Source organism: Xiphias gladius, chromosome 10 (genome assembly GCF_016859285.1).
Source record: "Xiphias gladius isolate SHS-SW01 ecotype Sanya breed wild chromosome 10, ASM1685928v1, whole genome shotgun sequence".
Lineage (NCBI taxonomy): Eukaryota > Metazoa > Chordata > Actinopteri > Istiophoriformes > Xiphiidae > Xiphias > Xiphias gladius.
Window position 1 is genome coordinate 4,948,976 of NC_053409.1, and position 14,021 is coordinate 4,962,996.

General features: G+C 38.7%; 2 protein-coding genes and 1 long non-coding RNA gene across 6 annotated transcripts in view; 1 reads left to right on the forward strand and 2 right to left on the reverse strand.

Moving 5' to 3' along the window:
- rtn4ip1 (reticulon 4 interacting protein 1) overlaps positions 1-6,593 on the reverse strand; it is a 12,200-nt gene extending 5,607 nt beyond the window's left edge. The window contains exons 1-8 of one of the 4 annotated variants that reach the window (XM_040137309.1): positions 6,528-6,593; positions 5,968-6,035; positions 4,780-4,931; positions 3,552-3,620; positions 3,001-3,125; positions 2,610-2,658; positions 1,994-2,130; positions 1,469-1,652 (exon numbers count right to left, since the gene is read on the reverse strand). In XM_040137309.1, the coding sequence (XP_039993243.1) occupies positions 1,469-1,652; positions 1,994-2,130; positions 2,610-2,658; positions 3,001-3,125; positions 3,552-3,620; positions 4,780-4,931; positions 5,968-5,974 (723 nt within the window). In that variant the 5' untranslated portion in view covers positions 5,975-6,035; positions 6,528-6,593. Of the gene's footprint in view, positions 1-1,468; positions 1,653-1,993; positions 2,131-2,609; positions 2,659-3,000; positions 3,126-3,551; positions 3,621-4,779; positions 4,962-5,967 lie in introns of all 4 variants that reach the window. The other 3 variants (XM_040137311.1, XM_040137308.1, XM_040137307.1) reach the window with 3 other exon arrangements.
- qrsl1 (glutaminyl-tRNA amidotransferase subunit QRSL1) lies at positions 6,555-12,566 on the forward strand. Its single transcript, XM_040137306.1, has 11 exons — positions 6,555-6,744; positions 7,617-7,776; positions 7,850-7,948; positions 8,041-8,137; positions 8,358-8,519; positions 8,633-8,808; positions 9,898-10,010; positions 10,682-10,874; positions 11,005-11,122; positions 11,392-11,597; positions 12,025-12,566. The coding sequence occupies exons 1-11, from the start codon at positions 6,721-6,723 to the stop codon at positions 12,210-12,212; spliced, it is 1,536 nt and encodes a 511-aa protein (XP_039993240.1). The 5' UTR covers positions 6,555-6,720; the 3' UTR covers positions 12,213-12,566.
- LOC120795391 lies at positions 11,817-13,817 on the reverse strand. The gene is made up of 2 exons (XR_005708235.1): positions 13,685-13,817; positions 11,817-12,236 (listed from the first exon to the last, which is right to left on the reverse strand). It is a non-coding gene; the product is annotated as an uncharacterized LOC120795391 (long non-coding RNA).
- Between the last annotated feature and the right edge of the window lie 204 nt (positions 13,818-14,021).

A 14,021-nucleotide genomic window follows, 5' to 3' on the forward strand; every position in this document is an offset into this window, starting at 1 on the left:
CTCAGGAGGGAACTGATAGCATAATGCTATAATTTAGTAACATCAACTTAATTGCCTAAGACATGACATCTGCTATAGTTCCATACCGGGCAATCATGTAAACACAAGTTTAAATAACGTTAAGTCACTGCTACTGTCTACATCAGAAGCTGCTGCCTTTGAAGGGACAGTTTGGGCATTTTTTTTTCTCTGTTAAAATTAAAGCATATATGTGTAAAAGAGCCCAGAATCATTATGGACTTAATCTCAGAATTACAATATCAGGCCAAAAGTATGTGGATACCCCTGTCCACACACTGTACCTTACCGTATATTTGGTTGGGGGATATTTTTCAGGGTTTGGTCTAGGCCCCTTAATACCAGTTCAGTGAAATCTCAATGCTACAATGACATTTTAGGCAGTAGCGTGATTCTAACTTTGTGGCAACAGTTGCCAGTGTGTTTGTCCCTTTTCCTGTTTCAACACGACGATGCCCTGAGCACTGCGCCATTTCCATAAAGAAATGGTTTCCTGAGTCAGGTGTGGAAGAACTTGACTGGCCTGCACAGAGACTTAACCTCAACCCAATCCAACATGTTTAGGATGAACTGGAATCCAAAAAAATCCAGGTCTTACTGCTAAACTTCACTGATGCCTGAATTAGATAATGCTATTATGGCACAATTAGAGCAAATCCATGTAGCCAGGTTTCAAAATATTGTAGAAAGCCTTCCTAGAAGAAAAGAGGCTGTTACAGCAGCAGATCAATTCTGATAGTTTTGAAATTAGATTTTCTGCAATAACATATGGGTGTTATCTACAATTGTCCCCATACTTTGTTTGGATGTCCCCATAATTTTGGTCATGTATTGTAAAGAAATCTGGAAAGTTATCATAGTGGCAATCATTATATCTTTCATCGCAACAGTTGTTAGGTACACAGTATATATACAGGGTTCACATCACAAAGTTATCTAGCAGGGATGTTTCAAATTCTTATGCCAGACAACCTTGCATTTCCTTGCTGGAGTACCCCTGCTGTGTCAGTGCAGCGGTCCCATTCAAATGAATGAGGGAGCTGTACTTTTTGTGTTACTGTCTTTCTAAAGGCAGCCTAACTGAAGCATCTGATGATGTTGTGATGTTTGTTTTTGTGGGAAAATGTATTGACCAAGACTGTTGTTAGAGACTACAGATAGCTTGCAAAATGTTTACCCAAAATTACAGTTTTAAAATTTTTCAGAAAAAATTTGTTCCTGGCATGGCCGAGTACAGAGAAATATGTACAAACTAAAACTCTCAGTTAAAATGTATGATAGTACTCCTATTCCTACTATAACTAAGAGAAGAAACATATATTCATTCATCCTTGCAAAATGCAGTGTGATCAACATGTTGCATTTCGATCAATTCAGGTAAAGCAGTGTAGCTGTGATTGATTCTACAATAAATATGTACAGTAATACTGTGTTATTCTACCATGATTACCTTGAGGGCCTTGGTGGCCATTGTAGCAGCAGTCTGCATCATGCCATCAGCAATACCAAGCCTGTCAGTGTTCTGGAGGAAAGGTGTTACAAGAGTAACATACTTGGCGCCGCTCCAAGGCTTAAGCAGATTCAGCGCCCAATGCTCTGTCTCGCCCCCGACATTATCCAGGATCAGGTCAAATCTTGGTGAAAACAACAGACAAAAACAAAGATACATTATTGTGGGGTGACTTGGAATAAAAGAAAAAGTAAATGAGAGGAAGAACTTGTAGGTGTGGAAAGATAAGGTTGTTGAGTCAGACAACAGAAATGGAGAGATTAAGTCTGAATGTGATTAGGTTTGTTAGAAAATGAAAGGGCTCAGTTTTCCCACACTAACGAGGTGACTGCAGCAAGAGAAATGGGGTTGCCATGGTAACTGGGGCAAGTAATTGACACATACACACAGAAACTTAAATTAAATACCAACATAAATGAAAAATGACTGTAAGTGTGTGTGTGTGTGTGAGAGAGATTCTCTCACTTCTCCAGCGCACTGAGTGGCTCCTCAACAGGTCCAGCAGTGTAGTCCACCACATGGTCCGCCCCCACCCCCTTTACCAACTGCTTGGCATTGTGGGAGCAGGTAACAGTCACATGGGCTCCCCATGCCTTCAGCATCTGAAAACAAAAGATAGTTCTATCCTCCAGTATGAGCATATTAATGCAGGCTAAAGTGTGTCAAAATTGCAAAATTTCATAGTAATTTGTATCATTTATGTTGTAAATACACAACAATTATATATATTTGGGTTATTGTAGGCAGGTGAATGTTATTTAATGTTTGAGGAACACAGAGAATGTATAATTAATAAGATAAAATGTTACACTGTGCAGTGTGAGTGCTACTTTTCAGGTCACCGAGAAAGGTGCGTCTGAAACCTGACAGGCCAAACAGATTTTTTAGAACACCACTGTATATTTCATGACCAGTGATCTTGTTTATTTTTACACTGCTGTCATTGAGTATGGGTGAACATATTCATTTTAGTATTTTAGAGCAGACTGTTATTAGCCTGATGCACTTAAAAATGTTTACATACTAACATAACATATACAGTATGCCCCTTGTCCATCATCTTCCATCTTTTCATCCATACCTGTATAGCAAATGTTCCCACTCCCCCAGATCCTCCAAGGATCAAAATCCTATGGGGAATAGGAGATGCAGACATGTATAATGAATGTGTCAACAATGTTTTCCACATTATTGATGAACAGACTCTCCCTCATTAGGATTCAAATGCACTCTAGGCTTTAGCATGTTCAATGCAGTGTAAGGGAGCGTTTGAGCTTGTGCCAGAGAACCAGAGCGCATTACCCAGAGGTTCATTACAGCGTAGGCTAATGGGGGCTAAGCTTAGAAGGAGCACTGAGCGGAATAATTGACTAGATAAAGACAAGGAGTTTCTTCTGGGTGGTAAAAAAAATTGGAAAGTGTGTGTGTGTGGGTGTGTGTAGCAGTGTGGCAGTGTGTCCACATTCCCTTACCGCTTCTTGGCACAGTTGTCCTTACTGAGCCCACCAGTGTTGACCAATGCTGACCAGGCAGTGGTTGCCACATAGGGAAGGGCTGCTGCCTCTACGTGGCTCAGTGACTTTGGTTTGTGGGATACCTGAGCACAACACACATTTATAATAATAGCTATTATAAGATTAGCACCACCTCAATACCTTTCATTAGTATACCAGCTGAGTCATTATGAAAAAGCATCTGAACGCCAGAACAGCTGTCAGCTTTAGCCGATCTTGACATACTTAATTAGTTGTTTTTTTCATTTGCATGCTTCAGCAGTAAGCAGCAAGAGGTAGGCTGCCATTCAATTTTAGAAGGAGAAGAATCAACTGAAATATGTTTGATATAATTGAAACAAACCACAATCATCAAAAAGGAAACCCATTACACAGAACTGATACTGATGAAATGATATACTTCCGGACAGACAGAAGCAAAACTATGACACTTAATTTTAAAATGTTGCCGCAATTCTAACCACATTAGCTCAAAACAACAATGTATGAGTCCATCAGCTGAACAATACCTCATTGGCACTAATCACAACAAACTCAGCTAAGCTGCCCTGCTTCCATGGTGGGATTGCTGCCCAAACCTGGGGGGAGACACACAGCAACACGGTATTCATTAACCATCTGCATAAACAACTGTTTGTCTACATTTCTATACAGTTGGTTCACAATTGTTTAGTATGATGAGATGATGATGCTGTAAAATAATGATGCAGGTGTAACATCACACAATGACTCACTCTGCTGCCTCATTAGTCAGCAAATGTGTGTTGAGAAAAAGCAAATTATGGCAACATGAAGTGCTCAGACAAGCCTATTTAAAGCCCCACTTTACCTTCACACAAACAGATTGTACATGGTCCAAGATAATGTACAATATAAATCATATCTGAGATGAAAACTAGGTGTTAAACACAAGGCTATAAACTGAAATGAAAATTTAAATTCAACTAAATTTTCTGTAAAACGAAATCTACATCATGCTCATACAGATGGTGCACAAAGGGTTCAGTATTGAACAAATAAATAAGTAATTCTGAGGTAGTTACATAAATAAATTATGTAAAAATATGTAAATGAAACAATCATTTGTAGAATAATTTAAGAAATTATTGAGACTCAACTCACACAATTGCTGGAAGAGGCTTTTCTACCCTATCCCAAAGGGCTTTCTTGGGCTGAGATATTGAGAAGACTCATATCATGTCATGTTTGTAATCCAGGTTGAGCTGACAGTGCATTGTGAAAAAGCGTACACTATGGCCAGAATGGATAAACTAGGTCATCCACGGTGCTCTGATACACTGTGGTGATGATGCACATTTGGCATTACACAGCCTAATGTTAGCAATGAAAACACTCCCACACCATTACACCACCAGCTGCTTACACCATTGACATGCTAACACTGTTCCTCATGCCGACACTGACTCTGCAATCAGCATGTAGCATCAGAAACCAAGATTCGTCAGCAGAGGTTATGTGTTTTCAACATTTAGTGATGTGTCTTAATGATTCCATTCTATTTTGTCTCATCTGCCTAATCGGCAAGATATTTTCAATGTTACTGCAAATAGATGTTTTTGTGTATGGCACATACTTTACACTCATACTTTATTCATACATGAAACACTGTGCAGGAACAAGCAGTTTCCATAAATATGAGGCTTCCTGTATGTAAAATGAAGTGGCTACTTACTGAGTGCGCATACATCTCTCTTGTCTACTGTTTGCTTCATTTACCTCATCCCTTTCACTGAAGTACTTCACATCCAAGCCACACTCCATGATGACCCCAGACACGTCCCTTCCCAGGATGAGAGGGAACTCGCTGCCTGACTGTTTGATATTCAGAGGGTCTCTCTTCATAGACAGTGTAGCTGCACCATAGCCACCTGACAGGGAGTTTCTGATTATAGCCAAAGCTTATAATTGCAGTACAGTAAAAGATAAGAAAATAGTAAAAAGTCACAGAAGATATTTTCCGGTAGCAAAAACACAACATGAAAAATGCTTGTACTTTTGGGGGCTGCTGGATAGACTAGTGGTGTCAAATTCTACAACAAGACCAAGTAACAGTAACACAAATGTGGAGTCAACTTAAGATACCATAACAGGGCTGCAAGTAATGATAAATTAATAATTATTTTCATAGTTGATTGATCTGCCAATTATTTTTTCAATTAATCGGTTACTCGTTTTATCTATATCATCTTGGATAATGGTAAAACATACCCATCCATACTTGCTAAAGCCCAAGGTGTTGTTTGGACAATGTTTCAAGTGAAATTTATTAGAACTACCTGGAAGTCACTGTATTGATTTAACAAAACAGGGTCTGTAAGTTAACCTCGTAACTTTTAGACGGTAGAAGATACAGAAGATTAATTAGGATAAGATAAGATAAGATTTATGTTGTCATATTCATGTTAAGCACCCCTTTATAACGACAAACATGCATATAAGGCAGGGACAAAATAGCGCCCTGCCATATGCAACAGTCAAAGGGCAATCCAACTCGTGAAACTTGCATTTCCATTAAGCGACCTCAAAAACCTGCTGTTGCCCCTTACTATCCTCCCCCACAATAACCCACTACCTCCTTGAAGATCAAAGACTTGTATAACAAGCATTGGCTGTGTGGGGGAGGATGATAAATTATATCATTAATTTAAAATAAACATCAGTCCACAGGAAACATCAGTCTAGCAGCCTGACTCTGTATCCTGACTGTGTATGTTTTTCTCACAAAAAGGAAAATAATTATTTCCAACTTCAGTCTAACTGCATTTTATTTTCTAAGCGTGGATAAACAGTCACATGTCATATTTGGACCTATTTCTTTGATGTATTGCCATTATAGTCACTAACCTCAGCCTGTAGTTTCACATCTAATGCCACTTTAAATATGCACATAGGCTTGTTACTCACCTCTCATGCTGATATCAAGTGGGTTTAGTCCTGCTGCAAACACTTTGACAATAACCTCATTGGGGTAGCTGATGATGGGGAAACTGGCATTTTTAGTGAAACGTAAAACATCATTGCGTCCATATTTATCAATAACCCAGGCTGGCATAATAGTTTTGCATCTGCTGGAGGTACTGAACAGTCTTGTCTGGCTGCCACGCCTGGAAACTGAAGTGTTCATACTTGGTGATTTTCTGAGATGAAACAAACACCCACTGTACACTAAATGTCTAACAGAAGCCATCTTTAAACTCTTGAAAGTGTAGAAATTGTCAATTAAATGTGTGCGACTGTAAATTAGCAATGCATTTAGTCCCTGTTTCAGAAAGGACAATTTAAACTATGCAGTTAGTACGCTAAATTACAGTAAACCACTCATTAAAGTTTGTTATAAGCCGACACTAACTTCTGACTATAAACATTTTCTTCTCATATAAACATGTCTTCATAGTCGTTAAGATAGATGGAATAATTTTAAAGGCTATAATAATTTCAAAACAACGTCCTCTTCCGTAACATGCCTCTTCCTCGGCCGGCGTCTTGGTCAGCGTTCAGCGCCTCGACCAATCAGAGCGCGGTTTCCTCAACGGCTGTCCAATCACGGGAAGCGCTGTTAGACGTTGATTATCGAAACCAACATGGCAGCTTGCTACCGCTGCACACTATGCAAAGGTTGTTGTTAATTTGAAAGGTTGTCACAGAAATACTGTCAACATGCTAAGCCTGACAATAAGGGAGGTTAGTACAAGTGTTTACTTGTTCTCTGACCGTAGTTCTCCTTGTTTGTCATGTGTCGTTTGTATTGTTTTTTAGCTAAAACATTGGACGTTTGTGCTTTCGTTTCATAACCAGCTTAGGTTACAGAATTGCTCCCTAGTCGGCAATAGCTAAACTATATTGTCAAGCAACAGTTAAGACGTACTGCTTTTTTATAGAAATTATGTTACATACATTTATGCATGTAGTAGATAACATAGCTAACCAAGACAGACACTGAACTGCTTAACTATCTTACTTTATAAAGTTGTATATGAAATATTTTCCTGTGCTTTTAACAGTAAAAAACACATGTCTGTGCTTCAGACACAAAACAATGACACAATTTAAAACGGGTTTAATTGTGGTGAAAGAAGTATAAAGATCTTTTACCTGAGTAAAAGTAGCAATAAGACAGTTTAAAAATACTAAATTTATACTGAAGATGCAGAATGACCCTATTCAAAGTGTTATATGTATCATTAACATATTATTGGAATATGACTGATGTCTCAACATATAAGCTGCATTTCATTGTTGTCAAGGAGGGTGACAACAACTTTTTTTCAACTTTTTCCAATGAAATTTAGTGGAGTAGAAGTACAAAGTTGCATTAAATGTAAATACTCAAGTAAAGCAGAAGTACCTCAGACAAGTACTTAAGCACAGTAATATGCCTTTTTCACATAAGACATTTTGACATATTACAATATGAAATGCACTGGTGTAAATAATAAAAATAATAAAAATAATGTTAATTGTTAATATTATTATTACCACCTGTGCGTCTCGACTCGTCAAAATGTCTCCTTTGAAAAAGGCCACACTGTTGGTGTTTCATCATTGTTCCCCAGGTGTCTTTGGCACTCAGGGAGGGAAAGATCTCCCCAACAGAGCTTTGTAGGACGTGTCTGAACCACATCAAGAAAACTCAACATCTTAACGCTTACATCACTGTGACAGAGGAGTTGGCACTGAAGCAGGCTCAAGAAGCAGAAACCAGACTGCTGCAAGGTGTGTTCACGAGTGTTTATTTGCATCTGTTCTGTGTGGAGTTGTGTTACTGTGTGACTTTCTCTCCCATCAGGTGCCCCCAGAGGTCCTCTGGATGGAATCCCCTTTGCTGTCAAGGATAACTTCTGCACAGAGAATATCAAGACCACATGTGCTTCCAAGATGCTCAGAGGTCTGTCTTCACCTTAGTAGTAGTTACTGTGTCTCATATTTTCCAGTTTATGTTAATCCAGTAATGATAACCTGCCACTATTTTTGCTATAGACTACACTCCACCATACAATGCTACAGTGGTCCAGAAGCTCATGGACCAAGGGGCTGTTCTGGTCGGGAAGACGAACATGGATGAGTTTGCTATGGGGTAAGGCCATAGTTATCAGTATTAGAATAGTAATAGTACAGAGCACGTGTTTTACTAACAGCTAGTTACAAATCCCAGTATATTTTCAAAATTGCTTGATAAAGCTGTTACAGCTGGTTCCTACAGGAAGAGATGCAGAGTACATGTTTTAGATTTTTGGTTATCATTGTCTTTATTTATTGATTTATTGATTTTTATTTTTTATGTATTTGTCACAAAGTGCAGGAAGTACTGATGGGGCTTTCGGTCCAGTAAGGAACCCCTGGAGCTATGCTGCTCCCTACAGAGAGCAGACAGGGGCAGCACCAGACTCTGACTGGGTCATCGCTGGAGGAAGTTCAGGAGGAAGTGCAGCAGCTGTGGCCTCACTCACCAGCTACCTGTGAGGGAACACATTCATGTTCACTGGTTCAGGAAAACTGCTACAAAAAAATACAGAAATATTTAGTTTAAAATGCTATTTACAAATGTACTGTTTTGGTAATTGCTTGGCAGGGCTTTGGGTTCAGACACAGGTGGTTCTACTCGTAACCCAGGAGCACTGTGTGGTATTGTGGCCCTGAAGCCGACCTACGGTCTGCTGTCCAGATATGGTCTCATCCCTCTGGTCAACTCCATGGACGTCCCCGGCATTATGACCCGCAGTGTCAGTGATGTAGCCATCGTCTTAGGTAGGAAACTTTTGATGACCGGTCATTGCATGGATGTAGGCAAACTAGGCTACTGTCCTACATTGATAGTTGAACATCATCTGGGCTTACTTAAAACCTTTTTTTGCTCTTTATGAGTATGGGCATTCTACATTTCCAGCTCTTTCTTTCTAAAAGAGGGCTTTGAAATCAATATGACTTATCTGGTTAAATAAAGGATAAAACTGTAGACTTTATGATGCATATCACTGACCAGTTTAGATTAATCAAAATCATTGATTCCAGTGTTCCAAAGTGCTTGCCAGTCAATATATAGATACCAATTAATTCACAGTAAATGTTAGTTTATTGTTGAGGGTCAAGTACATCAGAAATTAATTGTTGGCTCCTCAGAATTTGTGGTGGGACTAATTAAAAAAGTAGTAGGTCTAATTTAACAATATTTCCATACCCAGCAGTCATTACATAAGGGTTCCAATTTGTTAAGAGACATTTGTCGCATCTCTTTTTTGCTATGTTTTACATGTTTGTTTATTACATGTATGCTTGCCCAAATACCACAAGGAATACTGACATTAAAAGGTACACTGTGGAGTTTTGGCCACCAGTAGCACTATGGAACAATGTTTTGACAGGTGAGTTATCATCTCGTTTGTAAAAAGCACACTGGTGGCACCATTCACATCATGCCATTGGTTTGGCACTATTCCAGTGATCAACAGTTGACGCCAGTAACGCACCAACAGTCATAGCTACAAAGACAAGCAAACATGAATGTAGTCAATTCACAATCTAAAATATTAAAAAATATTTATTAAAAAATTGACTTTCCAAATTTTCATGAGGAAGAAAATGCATTCAATTCGTTTGTTAGACCTCAAGGATACATACAGTGCATTTTCATGAGAAAAACTGACAGTTAACATATTATACAAGCTTTTGTTTTCATACAAGAAATTTCCATAGGGGCACCTTTAAATCTGTCCATGTAATGGTAAGAATATGAAACATTGTAAATGAATCAGTATAGCTGTTCCATATTGCTGTACATTTGACATAACTCCCTCAAATAGTGGATCTTACCTGGGATTTTGCTGAACTGTTACACAGGTATCCTCCAAGACCTTGATATTAAAGACTCAACAACAATTCCTGCCCCTTCAACCCTGACAGACCTACCTGAAAACTTTGATGTCAAGAACATCTCTATAGGCATCCCTAAGGTGAGTTTAGCTCTGTATTAAAGTCATTACCTCTTGTCTGTATTATCTCAGCATCACTGACACCATATTTTCTTTACACATTAACTGTAAATAGTCAAAGACCCTGAGCAGTTTGAGTGTATTTTCCATCTGACAGTTGCAAAGTGTTAAATATGAATTTAAATGTAAGATGTTAGCAACTTAAGTTTTGTGCTAAATATTAAACACTTTGGAGGGAACTGAAAACATCCTGCCATCAGAAAGAAAAGTGTAGTAAAAGACTATGATTTAGAACAGACTTGGATATACATAAAGATTTGAAGATGTCCACATCCACATGAAAAAGAAACAAATATATTTAAATTGTGGAAAACTTATCTTAAACAGTATTCATTTTAACTGGAAAAGAACTGTCAATAGTATGATATCCATTTTGTATGCTTTATATTTCTAAGCTTTATATGTTTTTTCTTTTTCCACTGATCGTTTTCACTGGTAAAGATGATATAATTTACTGTACTTGAAGTCTGTGTATCTTAGCAGTACAAAATTACAAATTCCTTGTATAGTACATTACTGTATATGTAACATTTAAAGATGACTCAGACTTTTTTTTTTTTTTTAAATATCTTTACGCAAATACATAAATTTTCTAGAGCTCATTGTCTTTCCTGTTGTACAATGTATGTCAGGAGTACCACGCCCCAGGGCTGTCTGAGGAGACTTTAGCTCAGTGGAGTCGCGTTGCTGACATGTTTGAGAGAGCAGGGGCGAGGGTGGAGCAAGTATCCCTCCCCCACACCCAATACTCCATTGTGTGCTACCACGTCCTGTGCCATGCGGAAGTGGCGTCTAATATGGCCCGTTTTGACGGCCTTGAATATGGTATTAACCACTCTGTTAAATAGAGCGTTTTACAGTGGATGCCACATCACAAATCAGATTATACATAATCATATGTGTTGCCAACATGTCACAAGATGGTGATAAAAGTAATGTTATTCATTTCTGTCAGGCCACCGTAGTGAGGTGAACAGCTCAACAGAGGCCATGTATGCTTCAACCCGACATGAGGGTTTCAACGACGTAGTGAGAGGGAGGATACTGTCTGGGAACTATTTCTTGCTTAAACAGTAAGACAACAAACTGAACCTTCTCACACCATTGTATGTATCAGTTCCCCCGACTTCATACCAGTTTATAGCTAACAGCATGTCACTTTATCACTTTGACCTGTTCTCTACTCTCAGATCTCTATTATCAGACTCTACTCTACAGAGTACTTTTGGTTAGTTAAGTTGTCTTCCTTTAAATTTAAAAGAATAAAATTGTCTGTTGGAGTTTTAGTATTTCCAAAACGGCCAGGATTAACTGATTGACATTATCACCATCATTTTACCAGGAACTACCAGCATTATTTTGTGAAGGCCCAGAAAGTCCGCCGGCTGATAACGGACGATTTCAAGCATGTGTTCAGCTCAGGTGTTGATGTGCTGCTGACACCCACCACTCTGACTGATGCAGCCCATTACTCCGACTTCACACAGGAAGACAACCGAACACGCAGTGCGCAGGAAGACATCTTCACCCAGCCTGTCAACATGGCAGGTACAGATATAAAAATGGAGGCCTTCAGGCAGAACTTGTGGCATTCATGCATGTACAGGAAGTGTAGGAGGATTCATGAACTTGTGCATTATGCACCTATAAGTCAAAACCTTTCACCGAAAGTGACTTCAGTGTAGTTAATGCTTCTTATATCTCATCCTGAAACAAAGGCACATTGCATCATAATTTTTATAATGAAATTATAAAGGGAAATTAGTATGTGAGTAAAAGCAGTTCTTTTTACTTTAATGTCTGAAGACAAATACCATAGCCTTCAACCTCATAATAATTTCAGCACAGAGACTTAAAGGAGTTTTTACATTCAGTTAAACCTTTTCCCTCCTTTTATCACTCTCCAAACTAACATCTAACCTTAAGATCCTTATAATTTGTTTTCCATTAATCTTCTTCAACTCTTTCACCCCAGGTCTCCCTGCTGTTTCAGTGCCAACTGCATTATCAAGACGAGGCCTTCCCATCGGCTTACAACTCATAGGTCCTGCTGTCCAAGAGAAGAAGTTGCTCAGTGTTGCCCAATGGATTGAGCAGAGGGTTGGGTTTCCCTCCATAAGTGACTATGGAGACTTCAGCGAAAACAGAATGACCAAAAGGTAGCAGATATCAGCTGTATGAAGAGAACTGTGGATACAAGGAACAAACTGTTGACAAAGTCACTATTTACAGGCACACATAATGGACTTAAACTTTAACCATTGTGGACATTCTTTGCTTCTAAGATGCTTTAGGGTGTTTTCAGTTGGGTAATTTCCATCTGTCACATGCTACAGTAGCTTGAAGTTTCCTTGATGGAATAAAATTACAGTATCTGAAAACCTCACTATTGTACAACATGGATCAAACTTTAAGTAGAGGGACATTGTGTTTAACCTGTCAAATGCTGCTGTATTTGTTGTCTGAAGGTGCTACTAATTGCTATTAAATAAATGAAAGTTGGGTGATTTACTTTGACAGGGCAATATTTATTACACGTGTCCATGCATGAACTGTTTAGATTGATATTTTGAACATCGTGATCCCCAGAGGATGAATCCTAGAGACTTTGGTGATCTGACTTTTCCTGTAGCACTACCATGAGGTTGAAGTTTTTGATTCATGGTGAAATGTCGACAAGTACTGGATGAAAAGCCATAAAATTTGGTAACATATTCATGTTCCGTTTTTCATCTACCACCATCAACAGGTTAATTTTTATTTTTCCAATACTTTAGTTCATGACTAAATACCTACAAACTAATAACATTCCCATTAGCCTCAGCTGTACTCCGTTTAGTGCCAATTAATAAATGTTAGCATGCTAACACTAAATTAACATTATACCTGCTAAACGTCAGCATGTTGACATTAACATTCAGCTTCAAGCACCACTGTCTAAACAGTCTCTCAGAGGAGCAAGCTTGTTTTATATTAAATGCTCACAAAAGTAAAATCCTAGTAGATTTCCAAACCATGTCTTAGCTGGATCTTTGATGGCTGAAATAATTATACAGTTTCCTATGCTTGTTAATAAATTATTGTACTTAACATTTGTCCTCTGCCAGATTCACCTTGTTTCATGAAATTTCCAGAATAGAGTAGTAAAAGAGGTAATCTCACATGCTAAGACACACACACACACTGTTTGACATTGTCTGTGCCACAAGGCTAGCCCTCAAATTTCTCTCCACAGGTTGACAAATTGTGCAGACATTGTGAAAGTTATTAAACCATTAAAAGATTATTTGTTCTGCAAGTGTATGCCTGTGAAGAAAGACACATTGGTCAATTTCCATCAAGCTGGGTTGCATAACTTTGCAAGACCAAATACCAGCAGACTCTTAAAACCATTTATGCTCAAGCAGATACTTTCCCTGAAATGCTAAGACTCTCCATATTAGTGTTGGAATGAACTCAAGCCAAAAAAAAAAAAAAAAAAAATCAATCCAGTCAGCCAATTACAGTTCTCGAAACTGGCCTAAACTTAGCTCGCAGTTGTTACGGCTGAAGCCAAGGAAACGGAAAGGACCTAAATGCAGATTCACAAGGCAGATTCAGTGAAGATAATTTAAATAAGGCAAAAATAGGCTTACAGTTAGACAGGTGGGCTGAGGTACAGGAAAAACACACTGGTAACTGGAATAAGCACAGGACCATGAGCAGACTCATGAACAGATGATCTGACTAGGAGCTGGTGAAAATGGCTGGTAAATATATTGGGTAGGGTAATGAGGGAACTGGGTTCAAGCGTGAGTGAGGAGGGAAGCTCAGGTGATTAAAGATGTGGAACAGGTGAGTACATGGACAGTGCAGACAGGTAAATGGGAACTGGGAGGAAAGACTGAGGACATTGGGTGAGTTGATGAAGAATGACAGGTCTGGGGAGATAAGGGGAGAAATGTCCTGGGAACAGTGAGCTGAAGCTGGAAA

Bases quoted from the DNA above. Each gene is read 5' to 3' on its own strand.
- qrsl1 (XM_040137306.1), top strand. From the start codon at position 6,721: ATGCTAAGCCTGACAATAAGGGAG. The intron at 8,138-8,357 runs GTAAGGCCATAG...TTTGTCACAAAG, and splicing joins ATGGATGAGTTTGCTATGGG to TGCAGGAAGTACTGATGGGG. The intron at 11,598-12,024 runs GTACAGATATAA...CTTTCACCCCAG, and splicing joins CCAGCCTGTCAACATGGCAG to GTCTCCCTGCTGTTTCAGTG.